Source organism: Platichthys flesus, chromosome 11 (assembly GCF_949316205.1).
Source record: "Platichthys flesus chromosome 11, fPlaFle2.1, whole genome shotgun sequence".
Lineage (NCBI taxonomy): Eukaryota > Metazoa > Chordata > Actinopteri > Pleuronectiformes > Pleuronectidae > Platichthys > Platichthys flesus.
In genome coordinates, this window is record NC_084955.1 from 21,830,601 (window position 1) to 21,857,722 (window position 27,122).

General features: G+C 39.5%; 2 protein-coding genes and 1 long non-coding RNA gene across 3 annotated transcripts in view; 1 reads left to right on the top strand and 2 right to left on the bottom strand.

The window, feature by feature from the left end:
* Positions 1-1,768: 1,768 nt before the first annotated feature.
* On the top strand, positions 1,769-7,990 carry LOC133964774 (myelin-associated glycoprotein-like). The gene is made up of 10 exons (XM_062399015.1): positions 1,769-1,814; positions 2,005-2,373; positions 2,460-2,756; positions 3,433-3,690; positions 3,769-4,029; positions 5,067-5,333; positions 5,426-5,722; positions 5,797-5,884; positions 6,073-6,130; positions 6,737-7,990. Exons 1-10 carry the CDS (start codon positions 1,769-1,771, stop codon positions 6,971-6,973), a joined length of 2,178 nt encoding a protein of 725 aa, XP_062254999.1. The 3' UTR covers positions 6,974-7,990.
* Positions 7,773-27,122, bottom strand: part of LOC133964775 (B-cell receptor CD22-like) — a 29,317-nt gene continuing 9,967 nt past the window's right edge. The window contains exons 4-17 of the mRNA XM_062399016.1: positions 26,804-27,088; positions 25,796-26,071; positions 24,700-24,984; positions 23,909-24,184; positions 13,478-13,765; positions 12,494-12,769; positions 11,764-12,030; positions 10,996-11,077; positions 10,847-10,904; positions 10,621-10,742; positions 10,351-10,399; positions 8,988-9,082; positions 8,832-8,901; positions 7,773-8,723 (exon numbers count right to left, since the gene is read on the bottom strand). Of these exons, the coding sequence (XP_062255000.1) occupies positions 8,508-8,723; positions 8,832-8,901; positions 8,988-9,082; positions 10,351-10,399; positions 10,621-10,742; positions 10,847-10,904; positions 10,996-11,077; positions 11,764-12,030; positions 12,494-12,769; positions 13,478-13,765; positions 23,909-24,184; positions 24,700-24,984; positions 25,796-26,071; positions 26,804-27,088 (2,645 nt within the window). The 3' untranslated portion in view covers positions 7,773-8,507. The remainder of the gene's footprint in view (positions 8,724-8,831; positions 8,902-8,987; positions 9,083-10,350; positions 10,400-10,620; positions 10,743-10,846; positions 10,905-10,995; positions 11,078-11,763; positions 12,031-12,493; positions 12,770-13,477; positions 13,766-23,908; positions 24,185-24,699; positions 24,985-25,795; positions 26,072-26,803; positions 27,089-27,122) is intronic.
* On the bottom strand, positions 15,630-17,859 carry LOC133965622 (uncharacterized). Its single transcript, XR_009923882.1, has 4 exons — positions 17,713-17,859; positions 16,797-16,886; positions 16,354-16,708; positions 15,630-15,765 (listed from the first exon to the last, which is right to left on the bottom strand). It is a non-coding gene; the product is annotated as an uncharacterized LOC133965622 (long non-coding RNA).

The following is a 27,122-nucleotide window of genomic DNA, read 5'->3' on the forward strand; positions in this document are numbered from 1 at the left end:
TTTATTCATACTACATTTTTCCTCAGGGAAATTACTTTTAAAAACTGCCATGCATTCAAATCATAAGAACTGGTATTTTTTGATGAGCTAAACTTTTTACAACATCTGTGGCATTCACGTTGTGTCCTTCCAGGTTTATCAACAATATTTTTGGTGATGCAAAGCACAAACATACTGCAGCCAGCCAACAGGGGGGGAGGACGTTTTTGTCTTCACATGTGGTAGCTGTCACATCATCCAGACTTGACAGTGTTGAAACATCTGCTTTTTACTTGATGGAGAAATAAACCATAGAGACCAGTGCTGTCTCACAAAATCCAACCATTTACAACAGTATTATTTCTAACTTCCTCTTAATATACTAAATGTTCTGTCAACTTGACTAAAGTAACCAAATATTTACGTGATAGGTCGACTTAAATGTGAACTTGTTGAGGTATTAATTCATCTTTCCCTGAGACGTTCTGCAGCCCTTTCTGTCTCTGTTCACTTTCTCTTTCCTTCCAAGCTACAGTGATTAGTATTATATTCTGCTTTTGTCACATATACAAATAATTCACTTTGTTTGAATCATTAAAGTCACTCGATGTGCTGCAGTAAATCCATTGTTCAACGAGGTATTCTGAAATTATATTCTTCACACAAATAAACCACATTGTACAAATGCTGCTTTGGGTTCGAGAATATGTCGAATCCTTTAGAAAACAACTGCCCAGATGTGAGTTACTGGACTGTAGAGAAAGTATGAAGACCCTGTTGTGCTGAGCGCCACTCCCCAGACCAATCACACAAGAGCTGAGTGTCCCATCGCAGGCGCCACCACTCGGACATGACCCAGCTGTAGGATTATTACCAGTGATGCCCTCAATGCTGGAAAAAAAGCTTTTTTAGCCTCCTTCTGTCCATTTACTGTCAGTATGTATCATTAAAGATATTTAGATTTGACCTCCTGTATGATCTTTTTTCCCAAGAAAATAGAGAAACTTCCTGCTGAATATCCTGGTTGGTTTTAAGGTAAGACTTGGAAAACATGAATGACTTCCAGATGTAAGATATTAACACACAACTCTGACTTATTGTTTAAATTCATGCATCGTGAATCTGTTAAGGTACAAATTTACGTATATAACAATTTTATTATCTTTATGTTTCTTTACAAACCTCCAATGTAAAAACATCAACTTGTTGCTTGAAAATAATTTATGATAATTTTACATCTTGCATGATTTTACTCGGTGATGTTGCTTTTTCTGCCTCAGTTCTTCTGCTTGTTATACAACTTTTGAACATTTAGTCAAAGACAAGAATATACGATAATAAACATCTTTATATTTATGATGCATGATGGGTTTCCCCTTCGTCTTTCATTTCCCCTTTTTATCATTTAGAGAAGAAGTCCTTTCAATTTGACTGTATATTTATGAAGCATACATAAATATACACTTTGCAAATTTTTTCTTTCTTCTCATTTTTGCTGCATTTTTCAAAAATAATGTTTTATTTGTATTGTTAATTTCTTTCTTTTTTCAGATCCAATGTGTTAGCCTGAGTTTCTCTTTCTGTCTTTCTTTCATTCTTTCTTTCTTTCTCTCCATCATTCTTTCTTTACTGAATATGTAAAAACTAAATAAACTAAAATACAGGACAGTCTCCAAGCTTCAAATTATTAACTGTTAAGAAATCTTATTTGAAAAATATCTTTTGCATCAGAATTTACAAGGATATTATAAATGATTAACGGATGTGTTTTCAGTGTAGGAGCATCATCATGGAAGGTGCCATAAAGGTTTTCTTCATATGCTGTCTACTTCAAGGTGAGCTTTCTGATAAATGTTGTGTTGAATATATGTATAATTTAAGACCTGATTTTGTCCATTTCTGTTGATTTTTTGAGCTTATTTTGGATTTCTTTTTTTTTCTTGCCAGTGTATATTATGTTAGGAGACTTGTGAACTTGTTTGAATTCACCCTTACACATTTGTCTTTCTTATTGGGTCCTCTCAGGTAGCTCATGCCAGCACTGGGCAGCCTTCATGCCTCAGACAGTGGAGGGTCTGAGTGGCTCCTGTGTCCTCGTCTCCTGCAGTTTCAGCTTGCCCCCGGAATGGGATCAACACCTGGATGACTCGTGCAGAGCCATCTGGAAGAGAGGCAGCTGGAGCCGAACACAAGTGTTTGATTCCAGCCTCAGCGGAGCGAGTGCCAGCCTGAACGTCCTGCAGGGAAACCTGATGGGGAATCTGCGCGAGAAGGACTGCACCACCATCTTCCACAACCTGCCCTCCAACCACTACGACAACTATTACTTCAGACTGCAGTGTGACAACTCGCTGAAGTTCAACTTTCAAACCAGCGTGCTCATCATCACTCAGGGTGTTACATCCTGTTTTTCTTGTACATGTTAACCCGCGTCTTTTGGTTTCTCTTCGGTTTAACCCCTCATTGTCTTTACTTCTCAGATTCATTCCCCAGACCTGCTCTGAATCCGTCCAGGCTGGAGGTAGAAGAAGGGAGTCCTGTGAGGCTGAACTGCTCCGCTGTCACTCCCTGTCCCGTTCTTCCTCCAGTTTTGACATGGACGCCAAGTATAGGCGACGTTGAGGAGAGCATAGACAGTAAATCTGTGACCTCTCTACTGAACTTCACTGCTTCTCACCTTCACAACGGACAGAAGATCTCCTGCAACACCCTCTACAGCCGACAAGCTGGCAACAGCGACCTCCTGTATGAAAAGAGTGTGACCCTGCGTGTGTACTGTAAGTGTGAATGTCCGTATCTTATTGTTCAGAATCAGGTTTATTGGCCAAGTAAGTTTGCACAAACAGGGAATTTGACTTGGTAAAGTGGCTCTCAGTTGCTTACACAGAATACACATCACAAAACAAAAATAACAAAACAAAATAAAACAAAACAAAACAAAACAAAACAAAACAAAACAATCCAAACAGTCCGAACAGTGCGACGGTCTAAGAAAAGAAGTGCAGGTGTGCATATTACAATTGTTGTGTTGGCTGTTATTTCACCTCACACCATTACCACCTAAATGTAAACTGTAAATGTTTTAAAGGAATAGAATTTGCCATTGAAGAATATATATTTGTTCACTTTGAAGAGTGTCAGAAACAGCTACATGGCCAGTTAGCTTAGCATAGCTTAGCATTAACACAAAAAACAATCTTTCTTAGCTTCCAGATTTTGTACAGATTGAGATCGAAACAGAGTCAGATATGTAAATTAAAGGCGAATGTTAAGAAGTGCTGCAAGGCAGATTAACCAGATAGCCACTTATTTCCCTGAGAAGAAGGTGGAGATGTTCTCAACCATCGACAAAAGACTAACTACCCCCCTCAAAAAACAAGTTTAAACTGGGTAAAAAACGTTTGGTTTATCAGAGCTTACTGCAACATTTACATTTTCAAAATTGTCTTCCAGATCCTCCGAACAACACGTCGATCAGTTACCCTGCTCCTGCACAGGAGGGCCGCTCCGTGACTCTGACTTGCAACGCTAACGCGAACCCAGCCGTGGACAGCTACACCTGGTACAAAGAGGATGGAGATCTGGTGTCAGCAGTGGGCTCCAATAAGAGGCTTTTAACCTCAGTCTCAGAAGCAGACAACACGTTTTTCTGCCAAGTCAGTAACCGATATGGAACCCAGAACTCATCCGTCACTCAGATTGATGTACAGTGTAAGTCAGACTAAAATCTTGAAGACAAATATCAGCTGATGAAATCGACTGAAACCAGACTTTGTGTTTGTTTTTCAGTTTCTCCAAAGGACACGACGGTGATTGCCGATCCCACCGGTCCTATACTGGAGGGCAGCTCTGTCTCTCTGTTCTGTCGGAGCCGTGCCAATCCCTCGGTGACCAACTACACCTGGTACAGGGACGACGTCGAGGAAGAGGAGGCCGGACCGAGTCTGGTTCTGGGCAGCGTCGACCTGAGCCGTGGTGGTGATTATCACTGTGAAGCCAAAAATGTCCTCGGAGAAGAGGCGTCAGCAGCTGTCCATCTGGACATTCAGTGTAAGTTGATTCAACACAGTGAAGATGTTGATTTACAGTCACAGAACAGAGTGTTTCCAGTGTGCTCTAACATGATCAGGGGCCAGGACTCAGTCAGGGAGCGAGACTGTCTGGAGCGTGAACAGTGATGTATTGTCGTGTTTCGTGACAACCTTCAAATCCTTTCTATGTCAGCGGCCCATGAAGACTGAGCCCTGCTGTGAGTCCACACGTGTGCCAGTGTGTTGATTTATGTGTGGAGGATTGTCTGGTTTGTGTCAAGACGTCATTTCCAACCACAGAAAATAAAGAGCTTGTCTCTGTTTAATGAAAAGACAACACTGCTTTATAGGGAAGCATTTACATGTGAACTTTAACAGGGTATCCTCAATTCCCAAATCACAGGCACACAAACACTGAGGTTACATCCGTACCACAACGTTTTAGTTTTCAAACCAAAACTATTTCTCCGTCCACACAAGGGTTTTGGCTGCACATCAGATTTTAGTCCTCGACCATACACATTCAACTTCATAATTTATGGCCCAGTAGCTTGATTCCAAATGTGGTGTGTATTTAATATTTATATTCCCTTTGTTCTATGGACTTTTTGTGTGGGTGAAACTTTTTTATTCATGACCTTAGAGACAGATGTTCATCTCATGACCTCCACCTAAGACGATGTGATTTCACCCCTGTCCGTTTGTTTGTTGTTTGTTTTGTTTGTCAGCGGTATTAAGCAAAAACGAAAGAAGGAAATTTCCACAAAGAGAGAACCCATAAATATTTGGCGAAGACAAATTTCCCCAATTTCGAATTAATACATTTCGATGAGTTTGTGAAAGTCGGTGCAGCTTGATTGATTGTTTTTGGAATTCAGTCGTTTTTGTTTAATGTACCTTTTTTTTTATGTACATTGTGATTTATATCAAATAATTAAATGTTGTGATAAACAAATGTATAATGGTGACCTGATCACACCAACGACAGAACCAATAGTTTGTTGGGGTTAAATCTTGGTTCCTTGGCTGCAGTAGTGACAGACTGTATCTTTTCAGATCCGCCGAAGAACACGTCTGTGCTGGTTGAGCCTTCTGCTCCGGTGCCGGACGGCAGCTCTGTGACTCTGACGTGCACGAGCGTCGCCAATCCAGCCGCGATGAACTTCACCTGGTTCAGAGTGAGAACGAGACAAAACGAGGTGGTGGGTTCTGAGACAGACTTCACCTTCAATGTGACCAAGCTCTCAGAGGATTATTATTACTGTGAAGCCCTGAATGTCCACGGAGCTCGATACTCGGAACCTGTTCACATTGATGTCGCCTGTGAGATTTGTTCATTTTTAATTGCTGTTGTTATTTTTCCCCAGACGTTTGACTGGCGGTGCACAAACAGCTAAATCAGTTCTCCCTCTCAGTTGCTCCAGAGATCCTGCCTTCCTCCCGCTGCATCAAGATTTTATCCCAATTCCGATGCTCCTGTGACAGCCAGGGGAACCCGCTTCCCTCCCTGGTTTGGGAATTGGCTGGGGAGCCTGTCAATCACTCGGCTGATATTCCGATCAGGGAGGTTACCCTGGGGGGCTTTGCCAGGAGGAGCGTCATCACTCTGTACCATCTGGACAAAGACGTGCCCTCTCTACTCTGCCTCACCATCAACTCTCTGGGCTCTGATAGTTTGGCCTTCAACGTGTCTGCCAGTGAAACTCAGCTAGGTAGAGAGATCTGCAGGATGCTCTCTTCGTATCCGTCTTTGCTTTTTGCCTAATTTGCTTCTTTGACTTTCCAGGCTTCCATACTGTGTCTCTGCTGATTGGCTCTGCAGCGGGAGCACTGGGGATGCTGTTGATGTGCATGCCGCTGTTGCTCTGTTGCAGGTGAGGAACTTCACAAACACAGCTGAAAAGACAATCACCACACGTTGATTGGTAGGTTGCAGCTGGAGTTTCATTCAACATTAATGAGCAAACTAGAATCCTCTTATAACTGCTGCAGTAAAAACAATCCTGAGAAGAGGAATAATAATTGATTCCATGTATAACACTGATGTTTGTGTTGGCTTTAGGAAAAGGAAAGAAAGCCTGATACTGGTGGACACTTCAGAAAATGTGTTCACTAATAAGGTGAGTTTCTGTCCTCCACTAAATATCAAAGGTAAATGTCAACAGATGCAATTTCAAGCAGTGAATTTAAAGGAAGCAGTTATCTTATGTTTCAATAATCTACTTTTGTTGTTTTTGGGTTGACTATCTGAGTTTGTCTGAGTTAACCTCAGTAGCCTCTTTCACTCGACCCTCTCTGCCTGCACATTGAACTGTTTCATACTCGCTGGGGAAACTATGTTTTCAGTTCATCAATGTTTACCTTGTGAACGCGATATCTGCAGAACACCTTAAGAAAATCATTTCACATTCTGCGAAGATATTCACTTTGACTGAAGAATTAACAGATTGGATTTTGGTCGCCAAAAGTCAAAGGTCAAGGTCACTGTGACCTCTCAAAGCATATTTTAGCCTCTTGAACGCTACATCCTCAAATGTGATGAGCTTGAATGTCAGAAGCAATGAATTACAGGTGTTACTGTGGGAGGAAAAAACGTCCTTTCATTGGTGCAAACTTAAGTAAGAGCTGTAAATGTTAAGCAGATGTTATTAATTGGACCTAACTGGGTAAAGAGACATTCTTTTCTTCTCCTTTATACTGAAGCTACATTGCTTGTCTTCCTGTAGACCAGCTCTTCACACCTGGATGTCGTTCATGTCAGTAATGCCATTCTGGAGGAGGAAAGTGGAGCCTATGTGGACTTTGATAAACTCCAGGTGGTCAATACAGAGGGAAAGCTCGAAGACGGGGAGATCACAGGCCTGGACTCCAAGACGACAAATTCTGAAATCTGCTTGCTCTCAGGAGAATGCAATGGTGGAAATGCAAAGGAGGAGGAAACAGGTGCAAACAATGAGCATTGATGGTCTTACGGAACAGAACAGTGACAAAGCGATGGCTAAACTTTAAGGGAAAAATACAAGTGAATCACATCAGGATTCTGGTTGCAAAACACCTGCAGAACTTTATTGTTCAGATGTAGAGAAGCTAAGAATTCTGGGTAGAAAAACGTTTCAAACCTGCAGCAGTGGAGGTAACATCTGTTCTGCATCAATGATGTCACACAGCTGACTCAATATTTTTTTAATACATACAATGGGTAGTTTCTAATAATACAGGGTTCACAGCGACTCTTTATCTTGGTGTTTAATCAGCCATAACAATAAATGTTTAACCTGTTAAGATACAGATTTAAGATACATTTACTGGTCCCACGCACATGTACGACATGCAAGGGGGGAAATTTGTTTTTTGCTATGACCCATCTGGTGAACACAGGAGGACACACACAGAGCAGTGGGCAGCCATGCACGGCGCCCCGGGGAGCAGGTGTTAGGGGAGTAAGGTGCCTTGCTCAGGGGCACTTAGACAGTGGGGTGGGGTAGGCACTTTGACAGTGTGGAACAGATCCATTTGTTGTCCAGGTTTATTGTTTTTGTTGTCACTCCGTGGATTCGAACCAGAGACCACCGTCGGATTTTCTGCCCAGACTCCAACTTTCTGGCACTAGTCCATCGCCTCTCCAACTTGTAGCTAAGTACTAAAGATAAAAGCTGCCAGATTTATTATGCAACTGTTTGTTTTCAATAATTCAATGTGATCTATTGTCTTGTTCATTTATTAAGTAAAACACAAAATATAAACCAAACAGACACAGTGTGATATCTTCCAAAACACATTTATTGATATTTGTTATAATATGTTTTATAAACACAGAAGTAAATCCACTTGCACTCAAGTTGCCCTTCATTTAAGAGCTAGAGTCAAAGCAAGTTATGAAATGGAGCGTTTTAAGTGTACATGCATTCTTCAGAAACTATTTTGCCCTTTTAAATGTTCACAAATCCCAGAATAATTTCAATAAACTTTAAAGTACATCATTTATTCCAACATATTTCATTTTATTTTGAGCTGCAGGATATTTACATTTCAGGTGTGTGGGTTTGGATTAAGTTCACAACACTGGAAAGCACAAAAAAAAACATTCAGCAGTGATTCTCGGCATTGCTTGTCTAACTGCATGTCATTTATATATATAGATCATATAAAAAGTTATTAATACTATCATTTTACACTCATATTATTTACATTTTAAATTGCAAAAGAAGGATTTAACAGTTTATCCTTCACATTTTTCTATGTTCACTATTTCCCCCAAAACCTTTGTTTAACAGTTTCAAATATTTATACATTTTGAATCAGTAATGTAGCTTCTGTGCCGTCTTGCTAACGAGTTTTAAAATACTCTTAATGGCAACACGCAGGGTTTTGTTGTAGCTGCATAATGTTTGTTGACCAGCTTACATTACTGTAGATTTAAGGCTAAGACCTATTTTGCTTAATACATGAACTCTTCAGACTCTGTGATGTAAAAAAGCAGGACAAGAACATCTCCGGTCAAATCCTGACGTCAGAGTAGGAAGTCTCTTCTTCTGAACTGCTGGAGTCTCTGTTGGTCGCCTGACGTCGGGGCGTCGCTGTGAAGCTCACCTGTGAATAGTCGAGCTCCACTTCACCTTCACTGGTGTAGTCGTCAAATAGACTTAGAGATGTTGGTGCACGTGCAGCTGCATTACCAAGGTTTTCATAGTCGGGCAGGCTCTCTGGTTCATTCTAGGATGAGAGCGGAGGTAGTTCATGGATTATTTGTCAGAGAATTTCTTGATTAAATAGCAAAACATAGAGACTGATATCTCGAAATGAGAGGTCACGGTTCCTGACCTTTTTAACTCGCGTTGGCTTGGACACCACCGCATACACAGAGTCATCTTCCACCTTTCTTGGCTTGTTCCTTGAAAAACAAATATCAAAATTAAGTGTGCTGATCAATTACACCTTTGTTGTCCTGGTATTGTAACGCTAAGATTAAATTCTCACTTCAGATTATTCTTAAAGTGCAGAGAAGTGTAGTTGACAGAATCGTCCTCGGTGTTTCCAGCTTTCTGTCTTTTTGGGTTTTGTGCAGAGGCAGCCTGAGCAGATGCAGACAGAAAACATCAGTGATTATCAAGCAGCACCTAAATCACTTCATTCATGCTCTAAAATGGATGCTGTACAGTTTGTCTTTTCATCCCTGGCCCCAGTGTACTGAGATATAATTATGCTGATAAACAGCTACTGACAGGACAAACACTGAGGGCAGGATATGGAAGAACAAGGAGGGAAAAGCAACAGTGTAGCTCTCCCGCTCACCAAGCTAGAGAAACTTCCTCCCTATCCAAGCTCTACCAACCTTCAAGCAGGCCTGCCTGGAGCAGACTGCTTAAACCTTCCAGAGGGGAGTGACGCGAGAGCCGGCCTAAGAACTTCAGCAAAAGAGCTGCATCGCACAGCAAAACCACAACAACAGGAGATAATTTAATAATAATTCTAGGCTAAGCAAAGACTGTTTATTCTATTCCATGTGACATTTATATTTTGATTTGCGTTGCTTTGATATTTTTGTTATAAGTTATTTGAAAGTTAATGTTAGTTATGTTATGATCTTCACAGTCTCTCTTTGCTTGCAACTAGCTACTTTCTCTAACCTGGAACCAACACAAACACATGCATATCTCCCCAAACTTAACACATGCGTGATCTCAGCAACACGGTGTAAACACCAGGAGTTATTTGTCTTCATAGTGGCCTGCCGCCATTTTGAAAGCAAACCCACTCATACAGATACATATACACACACACACACACACACACATACTCACAACCCATCTATATATTGTAAGTAGAACTTTAGTATTTAGTTTTTTTATACTTTATTATCTTAATAATAAATGTTTTTCTCGAAAAAAATGTCTTCACTAATTTTACATAAGTGTGAATTTTGCCAACCTCTAAATTGTCATAACTCCATATCCTTCAAATTTACGAGCTATCTATATGGTTATTTTGGCTACAGTTGTTTATTTAATTATTGATCAGATTGATAAGTATTTTCATGAGACTTAATTGATAAATTAATATTCAAAATTTTCGGTGAAACCAAATTTATTGAATGCCCAAAGGCTCACGATTTAATGGTGTCATGCTTAATGTATCATATGCACACCATAAACTGGTAGTTAAATAACTTAAAAAATCTATTGTGATAAGACACGGTTCTGACAACAGGCCACCATGAACAGACACTTTGAATTACACTCGTTTTACTATAAATCTTCTTGAGTTTTACTAAAGTCTCCATATATGATTGTTTTAACTTATTGTTTTCTTGTTTAAAGTGTTGTCTCTACCCGGGACTCACCTGGGGCAGATTCAAAAGGCTGTAAACAACGTTGGTGTTGGTCGGAGGCCTGTGGAATAAAAAAGATATATAAGAATAAACATATGCATACAGAGTGAATGACTGTTATAAATAACGGGGCAGACTTTCATTTTGCCATTCAAGTCGGAGGATATAGAAAATAAATGGATGCTTTGACTCCAGCATGAGCAGCAGTCCATGTCTCACTCTGTCCCACACAGTGTTCCTTGTCCTGGGTGGGGACAGTGTGTTGAGGGGGTGTGGTCTTACGTGCTGTCTGGAAGAGGCTGGCGTCTCAACTGCTCTGACAAGAGGTCGTCTCTGCTCCTGAAAGGCTCCGCAGAGACATTCTCATACGTCAGACTCCTCCTCCTGGTACCATTACACCAACCCTTAAATTATGTTAACACACATACACTCAGGATATGTCACTTCTGTCCAGAGGTTTTCAATTAAAGAAAACGAAGTAGAATGACTTAAACAAATGTTTCATCACCAAAAATAAGGATGTTCTGTTTGTTGTTCCTTGTTGAACAGATTTTTTCCTCCTGAATCTGAAAACATAGAGGGACATGATGTGGTCACACAAGCCAGACCATCTCTGAAATGTATTTATTTAATCAAATTCACTTCTTATTCATTCACCTTAAAACTACGATGATTAAAATGATAATCATCAGGACAACTAGAGCAGGAACGAGGAACTTCAGGATGTGCAGAGAGTTTCCTGTGGTTTAAACAGAGAGAGAGCATCAAGTAGACACTGACTTTTGAACATGTAGAATTAATTCATACTTTATTCGATGTGCAGAGATATATTTCCTACTGAACTACAAAAACTATTTTTCAGTTGTTTACCTCCGCCAAGAAAGATTCTGATAAGACCACTGTGACCTTTGACCACTGATATTTAATCACTTCATCTCTTTGAGTTGTCATCGAAAATTTGTTATTGAAAATTTCTCTAAAGGCGGATTTGTAATATGACTCTCAAGAGGCTAAAAAACGTGTTTTGTCAGGCCACTGTGACCTTGACCTTTGACCTTTGGCTTTTGACTACTAAATCAAGTGAGTTACTCCTTGAGTCTAATTGTGTGTTTGTGCCAAATGTGTAAGGATTCCCTCAAGGTGTTACGGGGATATTGCTTTTACAAGGCAAAAATATTCTTTGTAAGTTCACAGCTTTGCGAGGACACAACTTTGCCCTTTCACCTCCAAATGTGTATCATTTCAACCCTGAATCAAACTGAAAATTGTCACTAAGTTTTAATAAATTCCCTCAAGACCTTCTTGAGATGTCACGATCACAAACACAGGACGTACGGACAACCAGAAAACATGATCTGATATAAACCTCCCACATGTCTCCTGAACAATTAAACACACAGTTATCAGGCCTTGAAATTCACTCACGTTCAAACAGATGGACGGGATCAGACAAACGCTGACCTTCTTCATTTTTTGCGACGCAGTAGTAAAATCCTCGCTGGTTTGAGTACACTGTGTGGTTTTGATGCTCGGACACAAGTTTATCCTTTTCCTCTCCCTGGCTCTTCCTGTACCATGAGTAGTGTTGGACTGGGGGAAAGCTGTGACTGAAGCAGCTCAGCATCACGGAGCTCCTCCCGTCAAGCTCCTGCTTCTCTGCCGACTCCGTGATGTTTGTGTGTTTTGGAGAAACTAGCCAGGAAATTCAGGAGAAAAGACAACGTCATTTTCTGAACATCATCAAAGATCAAACATGAATTACACAACAAGTGAAGTGACATTAATGCTGCTCTTTAATGCCAGACTGAGAAGAATGTGAAACGTATTTTCACACCAGTTAATGGGCTTTAAAACAATACAAAAATAAAACAGACTGGATTTAGGTTCACCTGGTGAAACTTTCAATGTTTCACCAGCCACTGATGTTAGGTTTCTGTTCCTTTTTATATATCTAAATATATAAATTAAATATATATTTGTAATATTTTTGATCAGGTTGGCTAAACTTTATTTTGAATGACATCACATTGTGGAGTAATGTTTTCTTCTTTTTGGAACCAGCCACGTCTGATCAGTATTTACTTTATACACAGTAATGTAGAATATATCCTCCTTGTTTATCCATTCACCATCACAAGTGCATCATTCTACTCACATCTGACTTTAACCTCAGCTGGCTGTGACTTTCCACTTCCAATGTCATTGGTGGCTTCACAGCTGTACAGTCCACTGTCAGAGGGACTGGCTGAATTCACCCTGAAGGTCTGAGTCTGAGTCTGTTGGATGATTTCCTCTCTCCCATCAGTCGTCTTCCTCCAGGTGACAGAGCTCACTGGTGGGTTGGACTCGGCAGAACAGCTCAGTGTCAACGACACATTTTCTTTCACATCAAGACGAGGATTGGCTTGAACTGTCACATGTTTGGGACTGTCTGCAGTAACCAAAAATATAGAAAACAGAGAACTGCAGATTTAACCACTGTCCAATGTAATGGTCTTTATAATATAGAATGACCCTGAAGAATATGTGTTTTTATTTCATCAGGGTGTAAATCAAGGTAAGTTTGGAGATAGTGGACTAGGGAGCACAATAACATGCAAACCTGTGAAAACAATACATTGTATTTTACAATTACACCACAAATTATAATATAAGGAAACTTAAAACTGCTTAAATTCACAAGGCTTCAATTTAACAGAATTATACTTTATTCTGGTGGAAGAATTACAGAGATTTAAGTTAAACCAGAAATATCGCAGTACAAAAATACTCCATTACAAGTATAAGCCCTGAATTCATAATTTAAATATACAGCACAGTAGTTTAGCAGGAGTATTCATTAAGTGGCAGAGTGGAACCACGTAACATTACTGGATCATTGTTATTGATAATTTATAGATTAAATGACTTTATATAGGGTCTGGTAGTTTATTACTATTTTCTAAGCTCTACAGAACTTAATCAAATAGACACATTTACTTTAGGTCATTCATTTCTCAGGTGATATTGTTTCAACTGTCAGAAGTAATAGTTAAAAGAAAAGTACATGAGAAAAGCAACTTCTGCATCGATAGTCTTTTGAAGGATGATTTGTTTTGATCTATTTGGTTGAAAAAAAACCAGCAGCTGAAACACTCACATTTCACCACCAACTTCTCCTTCTTGCTGTCCTTTGAGCCCACAGTGTTCTGGGCACGGCAGACGTACAAGCCAGCGTCGGATGAAGTCACATTAAACGTGTGGTAGAGAGAGTTGATGGGTCGTGAATACAGATTGTTTTCTGTGATTTTTAAAGACTGAAGATTTTTGTTGGTCTTGATCAAGGTGAGAGTTGACTGTGGGAAACTTTCAACAGTGCAGGTGACGGTGATGGTCTGACCTTCTGTGACCTCAGACCTCATAGACAGTTTAGGTTCAGTGGGCGGGTCTGTGGAGAGGTAGCAGAATCTACTTTAAAGAAGGCACATTATGATTTTACAGTTTTTCTTCCCTCCAGTCAGTGTCACATTGGTTTATTGTTACTGTAAAAGTTCTGTTAAGCTAAATATCCAACAATCTTAGGTAAAGGGAACTCCTCTCCTGAAGCTCTTAACCTCCTCTTCATCAGTCCAGCCGATACGGTTTATTCTACTAAGACAAAGTTGGGGGACAAAGCTTTTGAAAAAGAGCCCTGAGGCTCTGAAACAGCCTGAAGGAAGACGTATAGCAGACTGAGTCAGGAGCTGAACACATACTTTTATCTTACTTCATTCATGTGACTGTATGTATATAATGACATCACATTGTGGAGTAATGTTTTCTTCTTTTTGGAACCAGCACGTCTGATCAGTATTTACTTTACACACCTTAATGTAGAATATATCCTCCTTGTTTATCCATTCACCATCACAAGTGCATCATTCTACTCACATCTGACTTTAACCTCAGCTGGCTGTGACTTTCCTCTTCCAATGTCATTGGTGGCTTCACAGCTGTACAGTCCACTGTCAGAGCGACTGGCTGAATTCACCCTGAAGGTCTGAGTCTGAGTCTGTTGGATGTCTTTCTCTCTCCCATCAGTCGTCTTCCTCCAGATGACAGAGCTCACTGGTGGGTTTGACTCGGCAGAACAGCTCAGTGTCAACGACCCATATTCCTTCACATCAAGACCAGGATTGGCTTGAACTGTCACATGTTTGGGACTGTCTGCAGTAAAATATAGAAAACAGAGAACTGTCAGATTTAACCACTGTCCAATATTATGGTCTTTATAATATAGAATGACCCTGAATAATATATGTTTTTTTATTTCACCAGGCTGTATATCAAGGTAAGTTTGGAGATAGTGGACTACGGAGCACAACAACATGCAAACATGTGAAAACAATACATTGCATTACACAATTACACCACAAATTATACTATAAGAAAACTTATAACTGCTTAAAGTCAAAAGGCATCAATTTAATATATATTTACACTCTGGTGGAATAATTGCAGCGATTTAAGTGCTTTGGGTCATTCATTTCTCACGTGCTATTGTTTAAACTGTCAGAAGCAATAATTCATGAAAAAAACTGGACCACTGAAAAATATGCTTTTGCATCGATAGGTTTTTTAAGGAACGTTGGGTTTGATCTATTTGGTTAAAAAACTAAAGTCGCAGCTGAAGTTAGTTGTCGGGGCAGGATTGGCATCGGTGTCACAGGCTATCCCGAGAGAACGACCAACTTTCACTTGGTTATCAGAAGAGCCACTGACAGAAATGCTCGTCTTCCTCGGCTTATCTGGAAAAGGACCCAAGTGAAATGACCTTTATCTCAACAACAGGTGAATCTGAAACAGAAGATTCTTTAAGGTTAATTCACAACCCAGATAGCACACGGATGTGGGCCACTTCAGGCAATGATCAGAAACTTCTAGATTTCTCGTGGCCCAGGACATATCTGGACCAAGACACTTGCTATGTGAGTGACGGTCCACTAAGAATGTAATATTGTGAATAATTAGGGCTGTTGGAAAATGGAGCCAATCCCCAGCTGACTCTGGCTTTGAGAGGTCGCCAGCGTATCACAGGGCCGACAGTCAGAGACAAATAACTAATAATCATAACAGCAGGGTGTATTACCTAAAAGACAGAACATCAATAAAATGAATTCATCAACTTACATTTAACAGTGACTGTAATATTCTCGATCAAATATTTGTCCTTGTTGTCCTGTGTTTGGCATGAAAACACCCTCCCGTCATCCTGCCTGCTGGCTGTAAAGCTGAAGGTGGTTCTCTCCTTATCCTGATGAGAGCCTGTGACCTGTGTCTGGTCGATCTGAGTCAAATCTTGAATCTGAGGTCTTGAAGGACATGAACTTGAAGTGTTGCATGTGAGTGTGACCACGTCGGACTCCACCACAGCAGCTGGTTCCACAAAAGTGAGCGGGCATCGGTTTTCTGAGAATATGAAAGCAAGTGAAATATGATGATGCATCTACACAACAACTAAATACAAATTGTACAGTGTCACTATGAAGACGATGTTTTAATAGAAACATTGATTATTAAAGGTGTAGCCGCCTTGACTGGGAAACTATGTAGAGTGAAGCTATAACCAAACTGCTCTAGAGTCATAACTGATCAAGAAGAGTTCACACCATCGACTAAAAGTGAAGCCAAAGTGTCTAGATCGCCACCTGGTGCCTGACTGCGGTATAGATCTCACCTCCTGAATTTTAGTGAATGGGACAAGGACCTAACTAAACAGTCAAAATACACATCAACTAAAATGATCTCAAAGATGGATTCTGTAGTTTGTATCACTGGTGTATTTTCCATAATAAGCAAACGTACAATTTTCATGTACGTTTGATTATTAATTAATTGATTTCATTGCTTGGGGCATGAAGGACACATTTGTCCACTAATTGTAATGTCATGTATATTCTCAAAAGTATTATAATATTCAGATTTGTATTACACATACCGGTAACGTTGAGGGTCACTTCTTCAGTTACCCATTTCCATATCCCCGTCCCTACGAACCTCAAAGAATAATTTCCGCTGTCACTTCTTCTCAGGTCACAGATCGAAACACTGCACAGAGGCTTCGGCTCAGCATAGTTAGCATTCTGCCAACTTGAAGATGGAGAACCGATGTATTTGACTTTGTTTGCAAAGTCAGGACTGACCGGACGTGTCGAGTTGTTTGTGCTGTAAATGACAGTGGTATTAAAGTCACCTTTGACCCATTGTGCATCTTTCATCCAAAACCAGTATGCATCATGATCATCAACATTTCTTGTGACTTGGCATTTAATTTCAACGCAGGATCCCTCAGTAGTCAGCAGCCCACCAGGTTCGAGTTTAAAGGGACTTTTAGAATCACTTGTAGAAACATCTGTCGGTGAAAACACAAGTGGAGAAGCCAGTTAATCTTTAATAAAAATCACAACATTGTTTTCAGAGTGGAGAAATAAAATCCTTACGTTTTATTAGGGCCAGAAAAAACAACCATGTGACTGTCTGAGCCTCCATCTCATGTGGGACAACAACTGGATTTCTGAAACAAATAAAAACTGAAAACTGGATAAAAACATCATAAGATCATATAACTTTTTTTTTTTACTGTAAAACGTGTGATCAAGGTTATATTTCACTGTAAATAATTTTGTCTCAGAATTTCCTTGTTCCTCTTTCCATTTCTTTAACTGACAGTTAGTGTTTTCTTTGTTTTGTTCCTCTTTTCAAGATGGTCGTGAACTTGTGGTTTAAAAACACATAAGTCCAAAGTGTTTATGAGCAGCTTGCAAAGGTCAGTTTTTATGAATTCAAGCTCAGGTCACTATTAATCAGGTTCCAGTGAAGCCCGAACCTCGTCCTGCGGTCGCCGTCGTGTTTGGAGCGAAGTTGGACGTTGGCCAAAGAGCACAGAGAGAGCCTCTACAATAGTCATTTTTTTAAGACAAACCAATGTAATTATTTTTGCCGAATGTTTTTGTTAATCCCAGAGTTCAGTTTCTCATTTCTCTTTAATAACTAAAATCTTGTTTGTTTTTTGTTTTTCTTAAAAAAAATTATTTAACATATTTTTGAAGCTATTAGTCTGAAATATACTGTTTAAAAATTCACATCTGGCTCTTTGGGTTCATCTCAGTCTTCAAGAACTACGACATCTGAAACCGATGTTTGAGCTTTCATTTGAAAAAAAAAGTATTTCAACTGATTGGAAGAAAAAGGGTTTTAAATTATTATTATTATTATTATTATTCAAATTTTAGTAAGAAAAAATCTTCTTGTTTGTAATCAGTGTACACGCTGTAAATAAAACTTCTGAAACACTACATTTCACTCTAGTAGATTAACATCATGAGGAGATAAATAACCATAGAAGCTTTTTCTTACCTCAGAGGACTCACTTGTATCAGTCTGTCACACACAGCCTCACTCCGAGAATGAAACTTTACAGAAAAGGGAAGTTTTCACACTTGACCTAAAACCTTTAAATAAATTATTTGCATCCCCTGTCATGCAAACCAGAAAACAGCTTCCTGTAGGTGTGATGATTACAGTGATAGCATTGGCAGCTTTTCACAGTATCTGCACTCAGATGCACTTCCTCCCACTTCCTCTTTTTGTTTTTGTTTGTGGTGAAGTTTTTTTTACAAGGCACAGAGCAGTTTACAGTACTAGGCCTACACATTTATTTCGAGAATTTATGCTCACATAGTATTCACAGTGTCTCTACTTAAAACTTCATCTAACAATGTTAAAACTTATCCATAGGGTTTGTGAAGAGTTGAATAAACAAAAAAAGTGCAGGTGAACATCCATGTATCCCTCAGGTTCGACTGGGGAGGTGTCGGGCACAGGCGGCAGGTCCCACAGACGGAAGTCTGGGTGTTTAGGGTCAGGGTAGCCTGCCATGTCCTCTGAGGCCACAGGGGTTGAAGCAGGAGCCGCCCCCTCATCCCCAGGTCTGAGGCCATGGAGGGAGTTGATGTAGGAGTCTTTTCCATCACCGCGGTTTCCCACCACAGCCAAGTTGATCCTACTGATCAAGAGATCTTCCACCGCGTCCCTGACATCTGATAACTTATTGCTGTCTATGGATTCTTTCAGTGTCTCAAGGAAACTCAGGCCTTTGCAAACATCAGCCATTTCTGCAGAGACACAGAGTGAATTATTAGAAGAGTCACAACAGGTCCTTTGATAAAGAACAGATATGACGGATACTATCTATCATCTATCAACTTATTCCACTAATCTTTCTCTATCTGTTTAGTCTGTTGTTCTGTGACTTTCATATCTGGAGAAGCGTTCATCTTATCGGCTTCACACGTGACATGTGCATTGTTAAGGTCCCAAGGAAGTGCAGTGTGGAATTTGTCATGATTTGGACACGCAATACGTTCAATAATGAGCTGGTGAGCTTTGAATAAACAGGCGACCAGTGCTCTACAGCAGACCATCAACCAACAATGGTTCTGTGGACTGAATCCCACAGTCGGCCTTTAGTTGCTGTGGCAAATCAAACAGGCACGTTTACAACTGGCTCTGGTAACAATAGATACAACAGGTGTCTTTGCAGTAGTAATGCTATTTATTTTCCAACACACTGTAACTTACACTGTCCATCTTTATACTTCCTCTCTCTCTCTCTCTCTCTCTCTCTCTCTCTCTCTCTCTCTCTCTCTCTCTCTCTCTCTCTCTCGCTTCACCACTCACTCTCTTAAACACACGGAAGCACTTTCTTAAAGGAGCCGCTCTACTCTTACAACACAAGGCCAATCAGTGAATTGATGGACCGAATCTACTCTGCACTGAGACAATGTAAATATCTGAGCTGGGTTGTTGTGTTTCTTCACTGAGACTCAAATGAAGAGATTTCTTCAGACACACTTTCCTTTGGGAAGGAACAAGAGGATGAAGTCAAGCCCAAGAGAGAAAGACAGAAAGGTGGTGATAGATAGATAGATAGATAGATAGATAGATAGATAGATAGATAGATAGATAGATAGATAGATAGATAGATAGATAGATAGATAGATAGATAGATAGATAGATAGATAGATAGATAGATAGATAGATGGATAGATAGATAGATAGATGGATGGATAGATAGATAGATAGATGGATAGATAGATAGATAGATATATAGATAGATAGATAGATAGATAGATAGATAGATAGATAGATAGATAGATAGATAGATAGATAGATAGATAGATAGATAGATTACTTTATTCATCCCCGAAGGGAAATTAAGTCGTCATAGCAGCCGGTATATTTGAATACAATAAAATACAATACAATAGAATAAAATAAAAACAAAACAAATATTGAGGTAGGTAGAAAGAATAAAAACAGAAACACAAGATAAATAGGTAGATAAGGTGCAGTGGCAAGATGATGGTAATAGTACTGATGATATGATGGTAATGTTATTGTTAGACAGTATATAAAAATAGTACAGTATATACGGTATATAATATAATATAACATAATATATGTTTATATATGATAGTAATTATATCAATATAATAGCAGTATATAGTAGTAATGACGGCAACAGTATATATAATAATAATAATAGTAATAAATATAATAATAATAATAACATGTACACATGTATAAATATGTGTATATAGACTTATATATACAAAGAATATACAAAGAGTATGATATAATATGATATGATATATAGTAGAGGTATAACTACAAGTATTTGACTATTGAATAGATAATATTATATATTATGAGTGTAAGAATATGTAGATAGAGTGTGCAAAAGACAGTATTATTGTATAAAATGATATATAGTATCAATATGGTTTATATTAACACATATCACATATGATGTGGAGTAAGTGTTCCAGTATATGGAGCGGAGTGTTGTACAGAGTACACAGTGTAAGGAGACAGGTATGTTTAGTGCAGTTCTGTGATGGTGGCTCTGACAGAGGTAGATGAGTTGTACAGTCTTATTGCGGTTGGGAGGAACGACTTCCTGTATCGTTCCTTAGAGCAGCGGGGTTGAATGAGTCTGTGGCTGAAGCTGCTCCTTAGCTTGTCCAGTGTTTTGTGGAGGGGGTGAGACGGATTGTCCATGATTGCCAGCAGTTTTGCCAGCATCCTGTCCTCCACCACCTCCTCCAGGGTGACAAGCTTAGAAAGAAGGACCAGTGTTCCCACTGTTCCCACCCAGGACAGAATAAGTATTATATCGCTGTGTTGTTGAATGCAAAGAAAGAAAGTTAATCATTAGTTCCAACATATTTCATTTTATTTTGAGCTACAGGATATTTACATTTCAGGTGTGTGGGTTTGGATTAAGTTCACAACACTGGAAAGGACGATTCTCAGCTTTTCTTGAAGTAATTTATATATATAGAGATTATACAAAAAGTTATTAATACAATCTTTTTACACTCATATTATTTACATTTTAAATTGCAAAATAAGGATTTTAACCGTTTATCCTTCACATTTCGCTATGTTCACTGTTTCCCTCATAACCTTTAATTAACAGTTTCAAATACTTAATCTCCAAATCTGCCTTCTTGCTAACTCATTTTAAAATACTCATAATGGCTACACGGTTTAACACATGAACTCTTCAGACTCTCTGCGATGAATTATTGTGAATATAAACTTCCTCAGGCCCGAGGTAGCTGTAAAAAGCAGGACGAGAACATCTCGGGTCAAATCCTGACGTCAGAGTATTAACTCTCATCTTGGTGTGAGCTGCTGGAGTCTCTGTTGGTCGTCTGACGTCGGGGCGTCGCTGTGAATCTCACCTGTGGAGAGTTCAGCTCCACTTCATCTTCACTGGTGTGGTTGTCAAATAGATTTAGAGATGTTGGTGCACGTGCAGTTGCATTACCAACGTCATCATAGGCCTGCAGGCTCTCTGGTTCATTCTAGGATGAGAGTGGAGGTAGTTTATAGATTATTTGTGTGAGAATTTCTGGATTAAATTCAACTAATCGCAAAACATAGACACTGATATAACAAAATGAGAGGTCACTGTCACTGACCTTTTTAACTCGTGTCGTGTTGGATACCTTCGCATACACAGAGTCTTCTTCCACCTTTCCCTCCTTGTTCCTTGAAATAAAATATATCAACATGACGTGTGCTGTTCAATAACATCTTTCTTGTTCTGGTATTTGAGATGGAAATCTGGAATACAATAGGCTGGAAAGACCAAAGTTATCTATGTTTATTTAATAGGGACTCTCTGCAGAAAGGATCAACACACCGAGAGTCCTAAGGATGTGAAGATGGATAACAGTCAAATGCAAAGATCTTATAAAGAAGGACTAAGGCTGTCTCTCTGAACCAATCCAGACTGGTTCCGTTTGCGCGGGAAGGAGAGGAATATAAACACACACTGCTGATACACATGTGTTTCCTAAGGTGATAAGCAGACATACAATTCTTCCTGTGGTGGGTTAACAAGTGGAAAACAGCTCTGGCAGTTTTCAGTTTAAAAACAGTTCAGATCATAAAACAGCTCAGGTCATAAAATTATTTAGCCAGGGCTGCAAAAGCTTACTTTCAAAATACAAAATAGTTTCAACCTCAATTTTTTCGATACATTTAATACCACAAAGATTAAATTCTCACTTTATCTTATTCTTAAAGACCAGAGAAGCGTAGGTGACAGAATCTTCCTCTGTGTTTCCTTCTTGACGTCTTGTGGGGGTTTGTGGAGGGGCGACCTGAGCAATAAACATCATTGATTATCAAGCAGCAACTGAATCACTTCATTCATGTTCTAAAAATCGATTGTGCTAAGACAAGGTTCTGACAACAGGCCACCATGACCAGACACTTTGAATTAAATTCCTTTTTAACATAATCTTCTTGAGTTTTACTGAAGTCTCCATATATGATTGTTTAACTTATTGTTTTCTTGTTTTAAGTGTTGTCTCAACTCTGGACTCACCTGGGGCAGTTTCAAAATGCTGTAAACAACGTTGAGGTTGGTCGGAGGCCTGTGGAATATAAAAGATATGTAAGAATAAACACTGTCACACAGAGTGAATGACTATTATAAATAACAGGGCAGACTTTCATTGTGCTATTCAAGTCTGCAGGAACTAGAAAATAAATGGATGCTTTGACTCCAGCATGAGCAGCAGTCTGACTCTGTCCCACACAGTGTTCCTTGTCCTGGGTGGGGACAGTGTGTTGAGGGGGTGTGGTCTTACGTGCTGTCTGGAAGAGGCTGGCGTCGTTGGGCCAATACATGCCTCAACTGCTCGGACAAGAGGTCGTCTCTGCTCCTGAAAGGCTCCGCAGAGACATTCTCATTCATCAGACTTCTCCTCCTGGTGCCATTACACCAACCCTTAAATTATGCACACAAACACACACACACACGCAGAATATGTCACTTCTGTCCAGAGGTTTTCAATAAAGAAGTGGAATGGCTTAAACAAATGTTGCATCACCAAAAAAACAAATAAGAATGTTCTTTTTGTTGTTCCTTGTTGAATAGATTTTTTCTTCCTGAATCTGAAAACATAGAGGGACATGATGTGGTTACATTTCTGAAATGTATTTATTTGATCAAATGCACTTGTTATTCATTCACCTTAAAACTACGATGATTAAAATGATAATCATCAGGACAAATAGAGCAGGAAGGAGGAACTTCAGGATGTGCAGAGAGTTTCCTGTGGCTAAAAGAGAGAGAGCATCATATAGACCTTTGACCTTTGGCTAATCAGCTCTAATTGTGTGTTTGTGCGAAGGACGTAGGACATAGGACGTATGGACGGACAACAACAAAACGTGATCTGATATAAACCTCCCACATGTCTCCTGAGCAATAAAACACACAGTTATAAGACCTTGAAATTCAACTCACGTTCAAACAGATGGACGGGATCAGACAAACTTTGATCTACTTCATTTTGTGCGATGCAGTAGTAGACTCCTGGCTGGTTTGAGTACACTGTGTGGTTTTGATGCTCAGACACAAGTTCATCCTTTTCCTCTCCCTGACTCTTCCTGTACCATGAGTAGTGTTGGACTGGGGGAAAGCTGTGACTGAAGCAGCTCAGCATCACAGAGCCCCTCCCGTCAAGCTCCTGCTTCTCTGCCGTGATGTTTGTGTGTTTTGGAGAAACTAGCCGGGAAATTCAGGAGAAAAGACAACGTCATTTTCTGAACATCATCAAAGATCAAACATGAATAACACAACAAGTGAAGTGACAATATTGCTGCTCTTTAAAACCAGACTGAGAAGAATGTGAAAACTATTTTCACACCAGTTAATGGGGATTAAAACAATGAAAGATAAAACATCCTGGCTTTAGATTCATCTGGTGAAACTTTCAATGTTTCACCAGCCACTGATGTTAGGTTTCTGTTCCTTTTTATATATCTAAATATATAAATTATATATATACGCAATATTTTTTATCAGGTTGGCTAAACTTTATTTTGAATGACATCACATTGTGGAGTAATGTTTTCTTCTTTTTGGAACCAGCACGTCTGATCAGTATTTACTTTATACACAGTAATGTAGAATATATCCTCCTTGTTTATCCATTCACCATCACAAGTGCATCATTCTACTCACATCTGACTTTAACCTCAGCTGGCTGTGACTTTCCACTTCCAATGTCATTGGTGGCTTCACAGCTGTACAGTCCACTGTCAGAGGGACTGGCTGAATTCACCCTGAAGGTCTGAGTCTGAGTCTGTCGGATGATTTCCTCTCTCCCATCAGTCATCTTCCTCCAGGTGACAGAGCTCACTGGTGGGTTGGACTCGGCAGAACAGCTCAGTGTCAACGACATATTTTCCTTCACATCAAGACCAGGAATGGCTTGAACTGTCACATGTTTGGGACTGTCTGCAGTAACCAAAAATATAGAAAACAGAGAACTGTCAGATTTAACCACTGTTCCTAATATAATGGTCTGTATAATATAGAATGACCCTGAATAATGTATGTTTCTTATTTCATCAGGTTGGAATTGAAGGTAGTTTTGGAGATAGTGGACTAATTTATATAAGGGAGCACATAACCTGCAAACCTGTGAAAACAATACATTATTTTCTTCCCTCTTGTCTGTGTTACACATGTTTTTTGTTAATGTAAAAGTTCTGCTGAACAAAAAATCAATCAATCATTGGTAAAGGGAGCTCCTCTCCTGAAAACCTGAACTCCTCGTCAGCAGATTCTCCCTGAGCATCAGAAATACCCCATAACTGCATCATGCTCACCTAGTGGCTAATCGGGCACGCCCCCTAATGAAAGTAATTTGAAGCGAGAGCAGAGGCTGACATTTCACACACACGCTGGAAGCAGATGACCAAAGTATTTGAATTCAATTAAAAACTCACTGGAAACTTCATAGTACTTACACAGTACTTGTATGCACACTGGTTGACTCTCACCCCCTCTACCAATGAGGTTTGAGGAGCTGCAGCTGTAACAAGCTTCATCTTCTCTTTGTATTCTTAAACTCAGCTCTCGTCTGTTTGTGTTCTTCCACCAAGAGTCGGTTTGTTGATTTTTGCTGCGGTACCAGGAGTAAGTCGTCGGGGCAGGATTGGCATCGGTGTCACAGGTTAACGTGAGAGAACGACCAACTTTCACTTGGTTATCAGAAGAGCCACTGACAGAAATGCTCGTCTTCCTCGGCTTATCTGGAAAAAGGACCCAAGTGAAATGACCTTTATCTCAACAACAGGTGAATCTGAAGCAGAAGATTCTTTCAGGTTAATTCACAACCCAGATAGCACACGGATGTGGGCCACTTCAGGCAATGATCCATCACTTCTGGTCTTCAAGTGGTCCAGGACAAATCTGGACCAAGACACTTGCTATGTGAGTGACGGTCTACTAAGAATGTCATATTGTGAATACTATGCAGAAGATTTTAGTTCAGAATTCAAATTAAATCAATACATGAAGACCAAGTTGGGGGACAAAGCTTTTGAAACAAGAGCCCTGAGGCTCTGAAACAGTCTGAACAAGGACATACAGCAGACTGAGTCAGGAACTGAACACATACTTTTATATTTCTTCATTCACTGATTTTACATAGGTCTAGTTTCTATTATTTTATTTATTCTTTTATGACAGATTTTTAAATTGTTTTTCAATTAATATTAATATTTTGATGTGTTTTGACTTTTTGGTTATTTGGTTATTTGGGAAGCATTTTGTAACGTTGTCTTGAGAAGTGATATTTAAATAAATCAAGTTATGACAACAGGTCACTTTAGTCATGTTAAAATAGACGTTTTCAGTTCAAAGAAATGTTAAATAAGTTTAATGAATTAATTAATTTACACCATAGTTAAAAGAACCCTGTGGTGTTTTTGACATTGTGGAGTAATGTTTTCTTCTTTTTGGAACCAGCACGTCTGATCAGTATTTACTTTATACACAGTAATGTAGAATATATCCTCCTTGTTTATCCATTCACCATCACAAGTGCATCATTCTACTCACATCTGACTTTAACCTCAGCTGGCTGTGACTTTCCTCTTCCAATGTCATTGGTGGCTTCACAGCTGTACAGTCCACTGTCAGAGGGACTGGCTGAATTCACCCTGAAGGTCTGAGTCTGCGTCTGTTGGATGATTTCCTCTCTCCCATCAGTCGTCTTCCTCCAGGTGACAGAGCTCACTGGTGGATTGGACTCGGCAGAACAGCTCAGTGTCAACAACACATTTTCCTTCACCTCAAGACCAGGATTGGCTTGAACTGTCACATGTTTGGGACTGTCTGCAGTAACCAAAGATATAGAAAACAGAGGACTGTCAGATTTAACCCCTGTCCAATATAATGGTCTTTATAACATAGAATGACCCTGAATAATGTATGTTTTTTATTTCATCAGGGTTGAATTCATGGTAAGTTTGAAAATAGTTGACTAATTTACATAAGGGAGCACAATAACAATCATACCTTTGAAACGATACATTGCAATACACCACAAACTATACTATTGTGGTGTTGAAATATATCACAAGAGAACTTTCAACTCAAAGTCACAAGGCTTCATATCAACAGAATTATACTTTACTCTAGTTGAAGAATTACAGCGATTTAAGTAAAAGTAGAAATAATGCAGGAAAAAAATACTCCATTACAAGTGTAGGCCCTGAATTCATAATTTAAATAAGCAGCACAGAGGTTTAGCAGGAGTATTCATTAAGTGGCAGATTGGCACCACGTAATATTACTGGATCATTATTATTGATAATTTACAAATTAAATGACTTTATACAGGGTGTGTTAGTTTATGGATATTTTCTAAACTCTACTGAACTTAATCAGATAGAGACATTTACTCAAGGTCATTCATTTCTCAGGAGCTATTGTTTCAACTGTCAGAAGTAGTAGTTAATAGAAAAATACACGAGAAAAGCCATTTTTTAATAGATAGATTTTCTTAACGAAAGTTTTGGTTTGATCTGTTTTGTTGAAAAATGAAGCCGCAGCTGAAACACTCACATTTCACCACCAACTTCTTCTGCTTGCTGTCCTTTGAGCCCTCAGTGTTCTGGGCACGGCAGAAGTACCAGCCAGCGTCGGCTGAAGTCACAGTCAACGTGTGGTAAAGAGAGTTGATGGGTCGTGAATTAAGATTATTTTCAGCGATTATAAAAGACTGATATGTGTTGGTCCTCATCAAGGTGAGAGTTGACTGTGGGAAACTTTCAACAGTGCAGCTGATGGTGATGGTCTGACCTTCTGTGACCTCAGACCTTATAGACAGTTTAGGTTCAGTGGGCGGGTCTGTAGAGAGGAAGCAGAATCTTCTTTAAAGAAA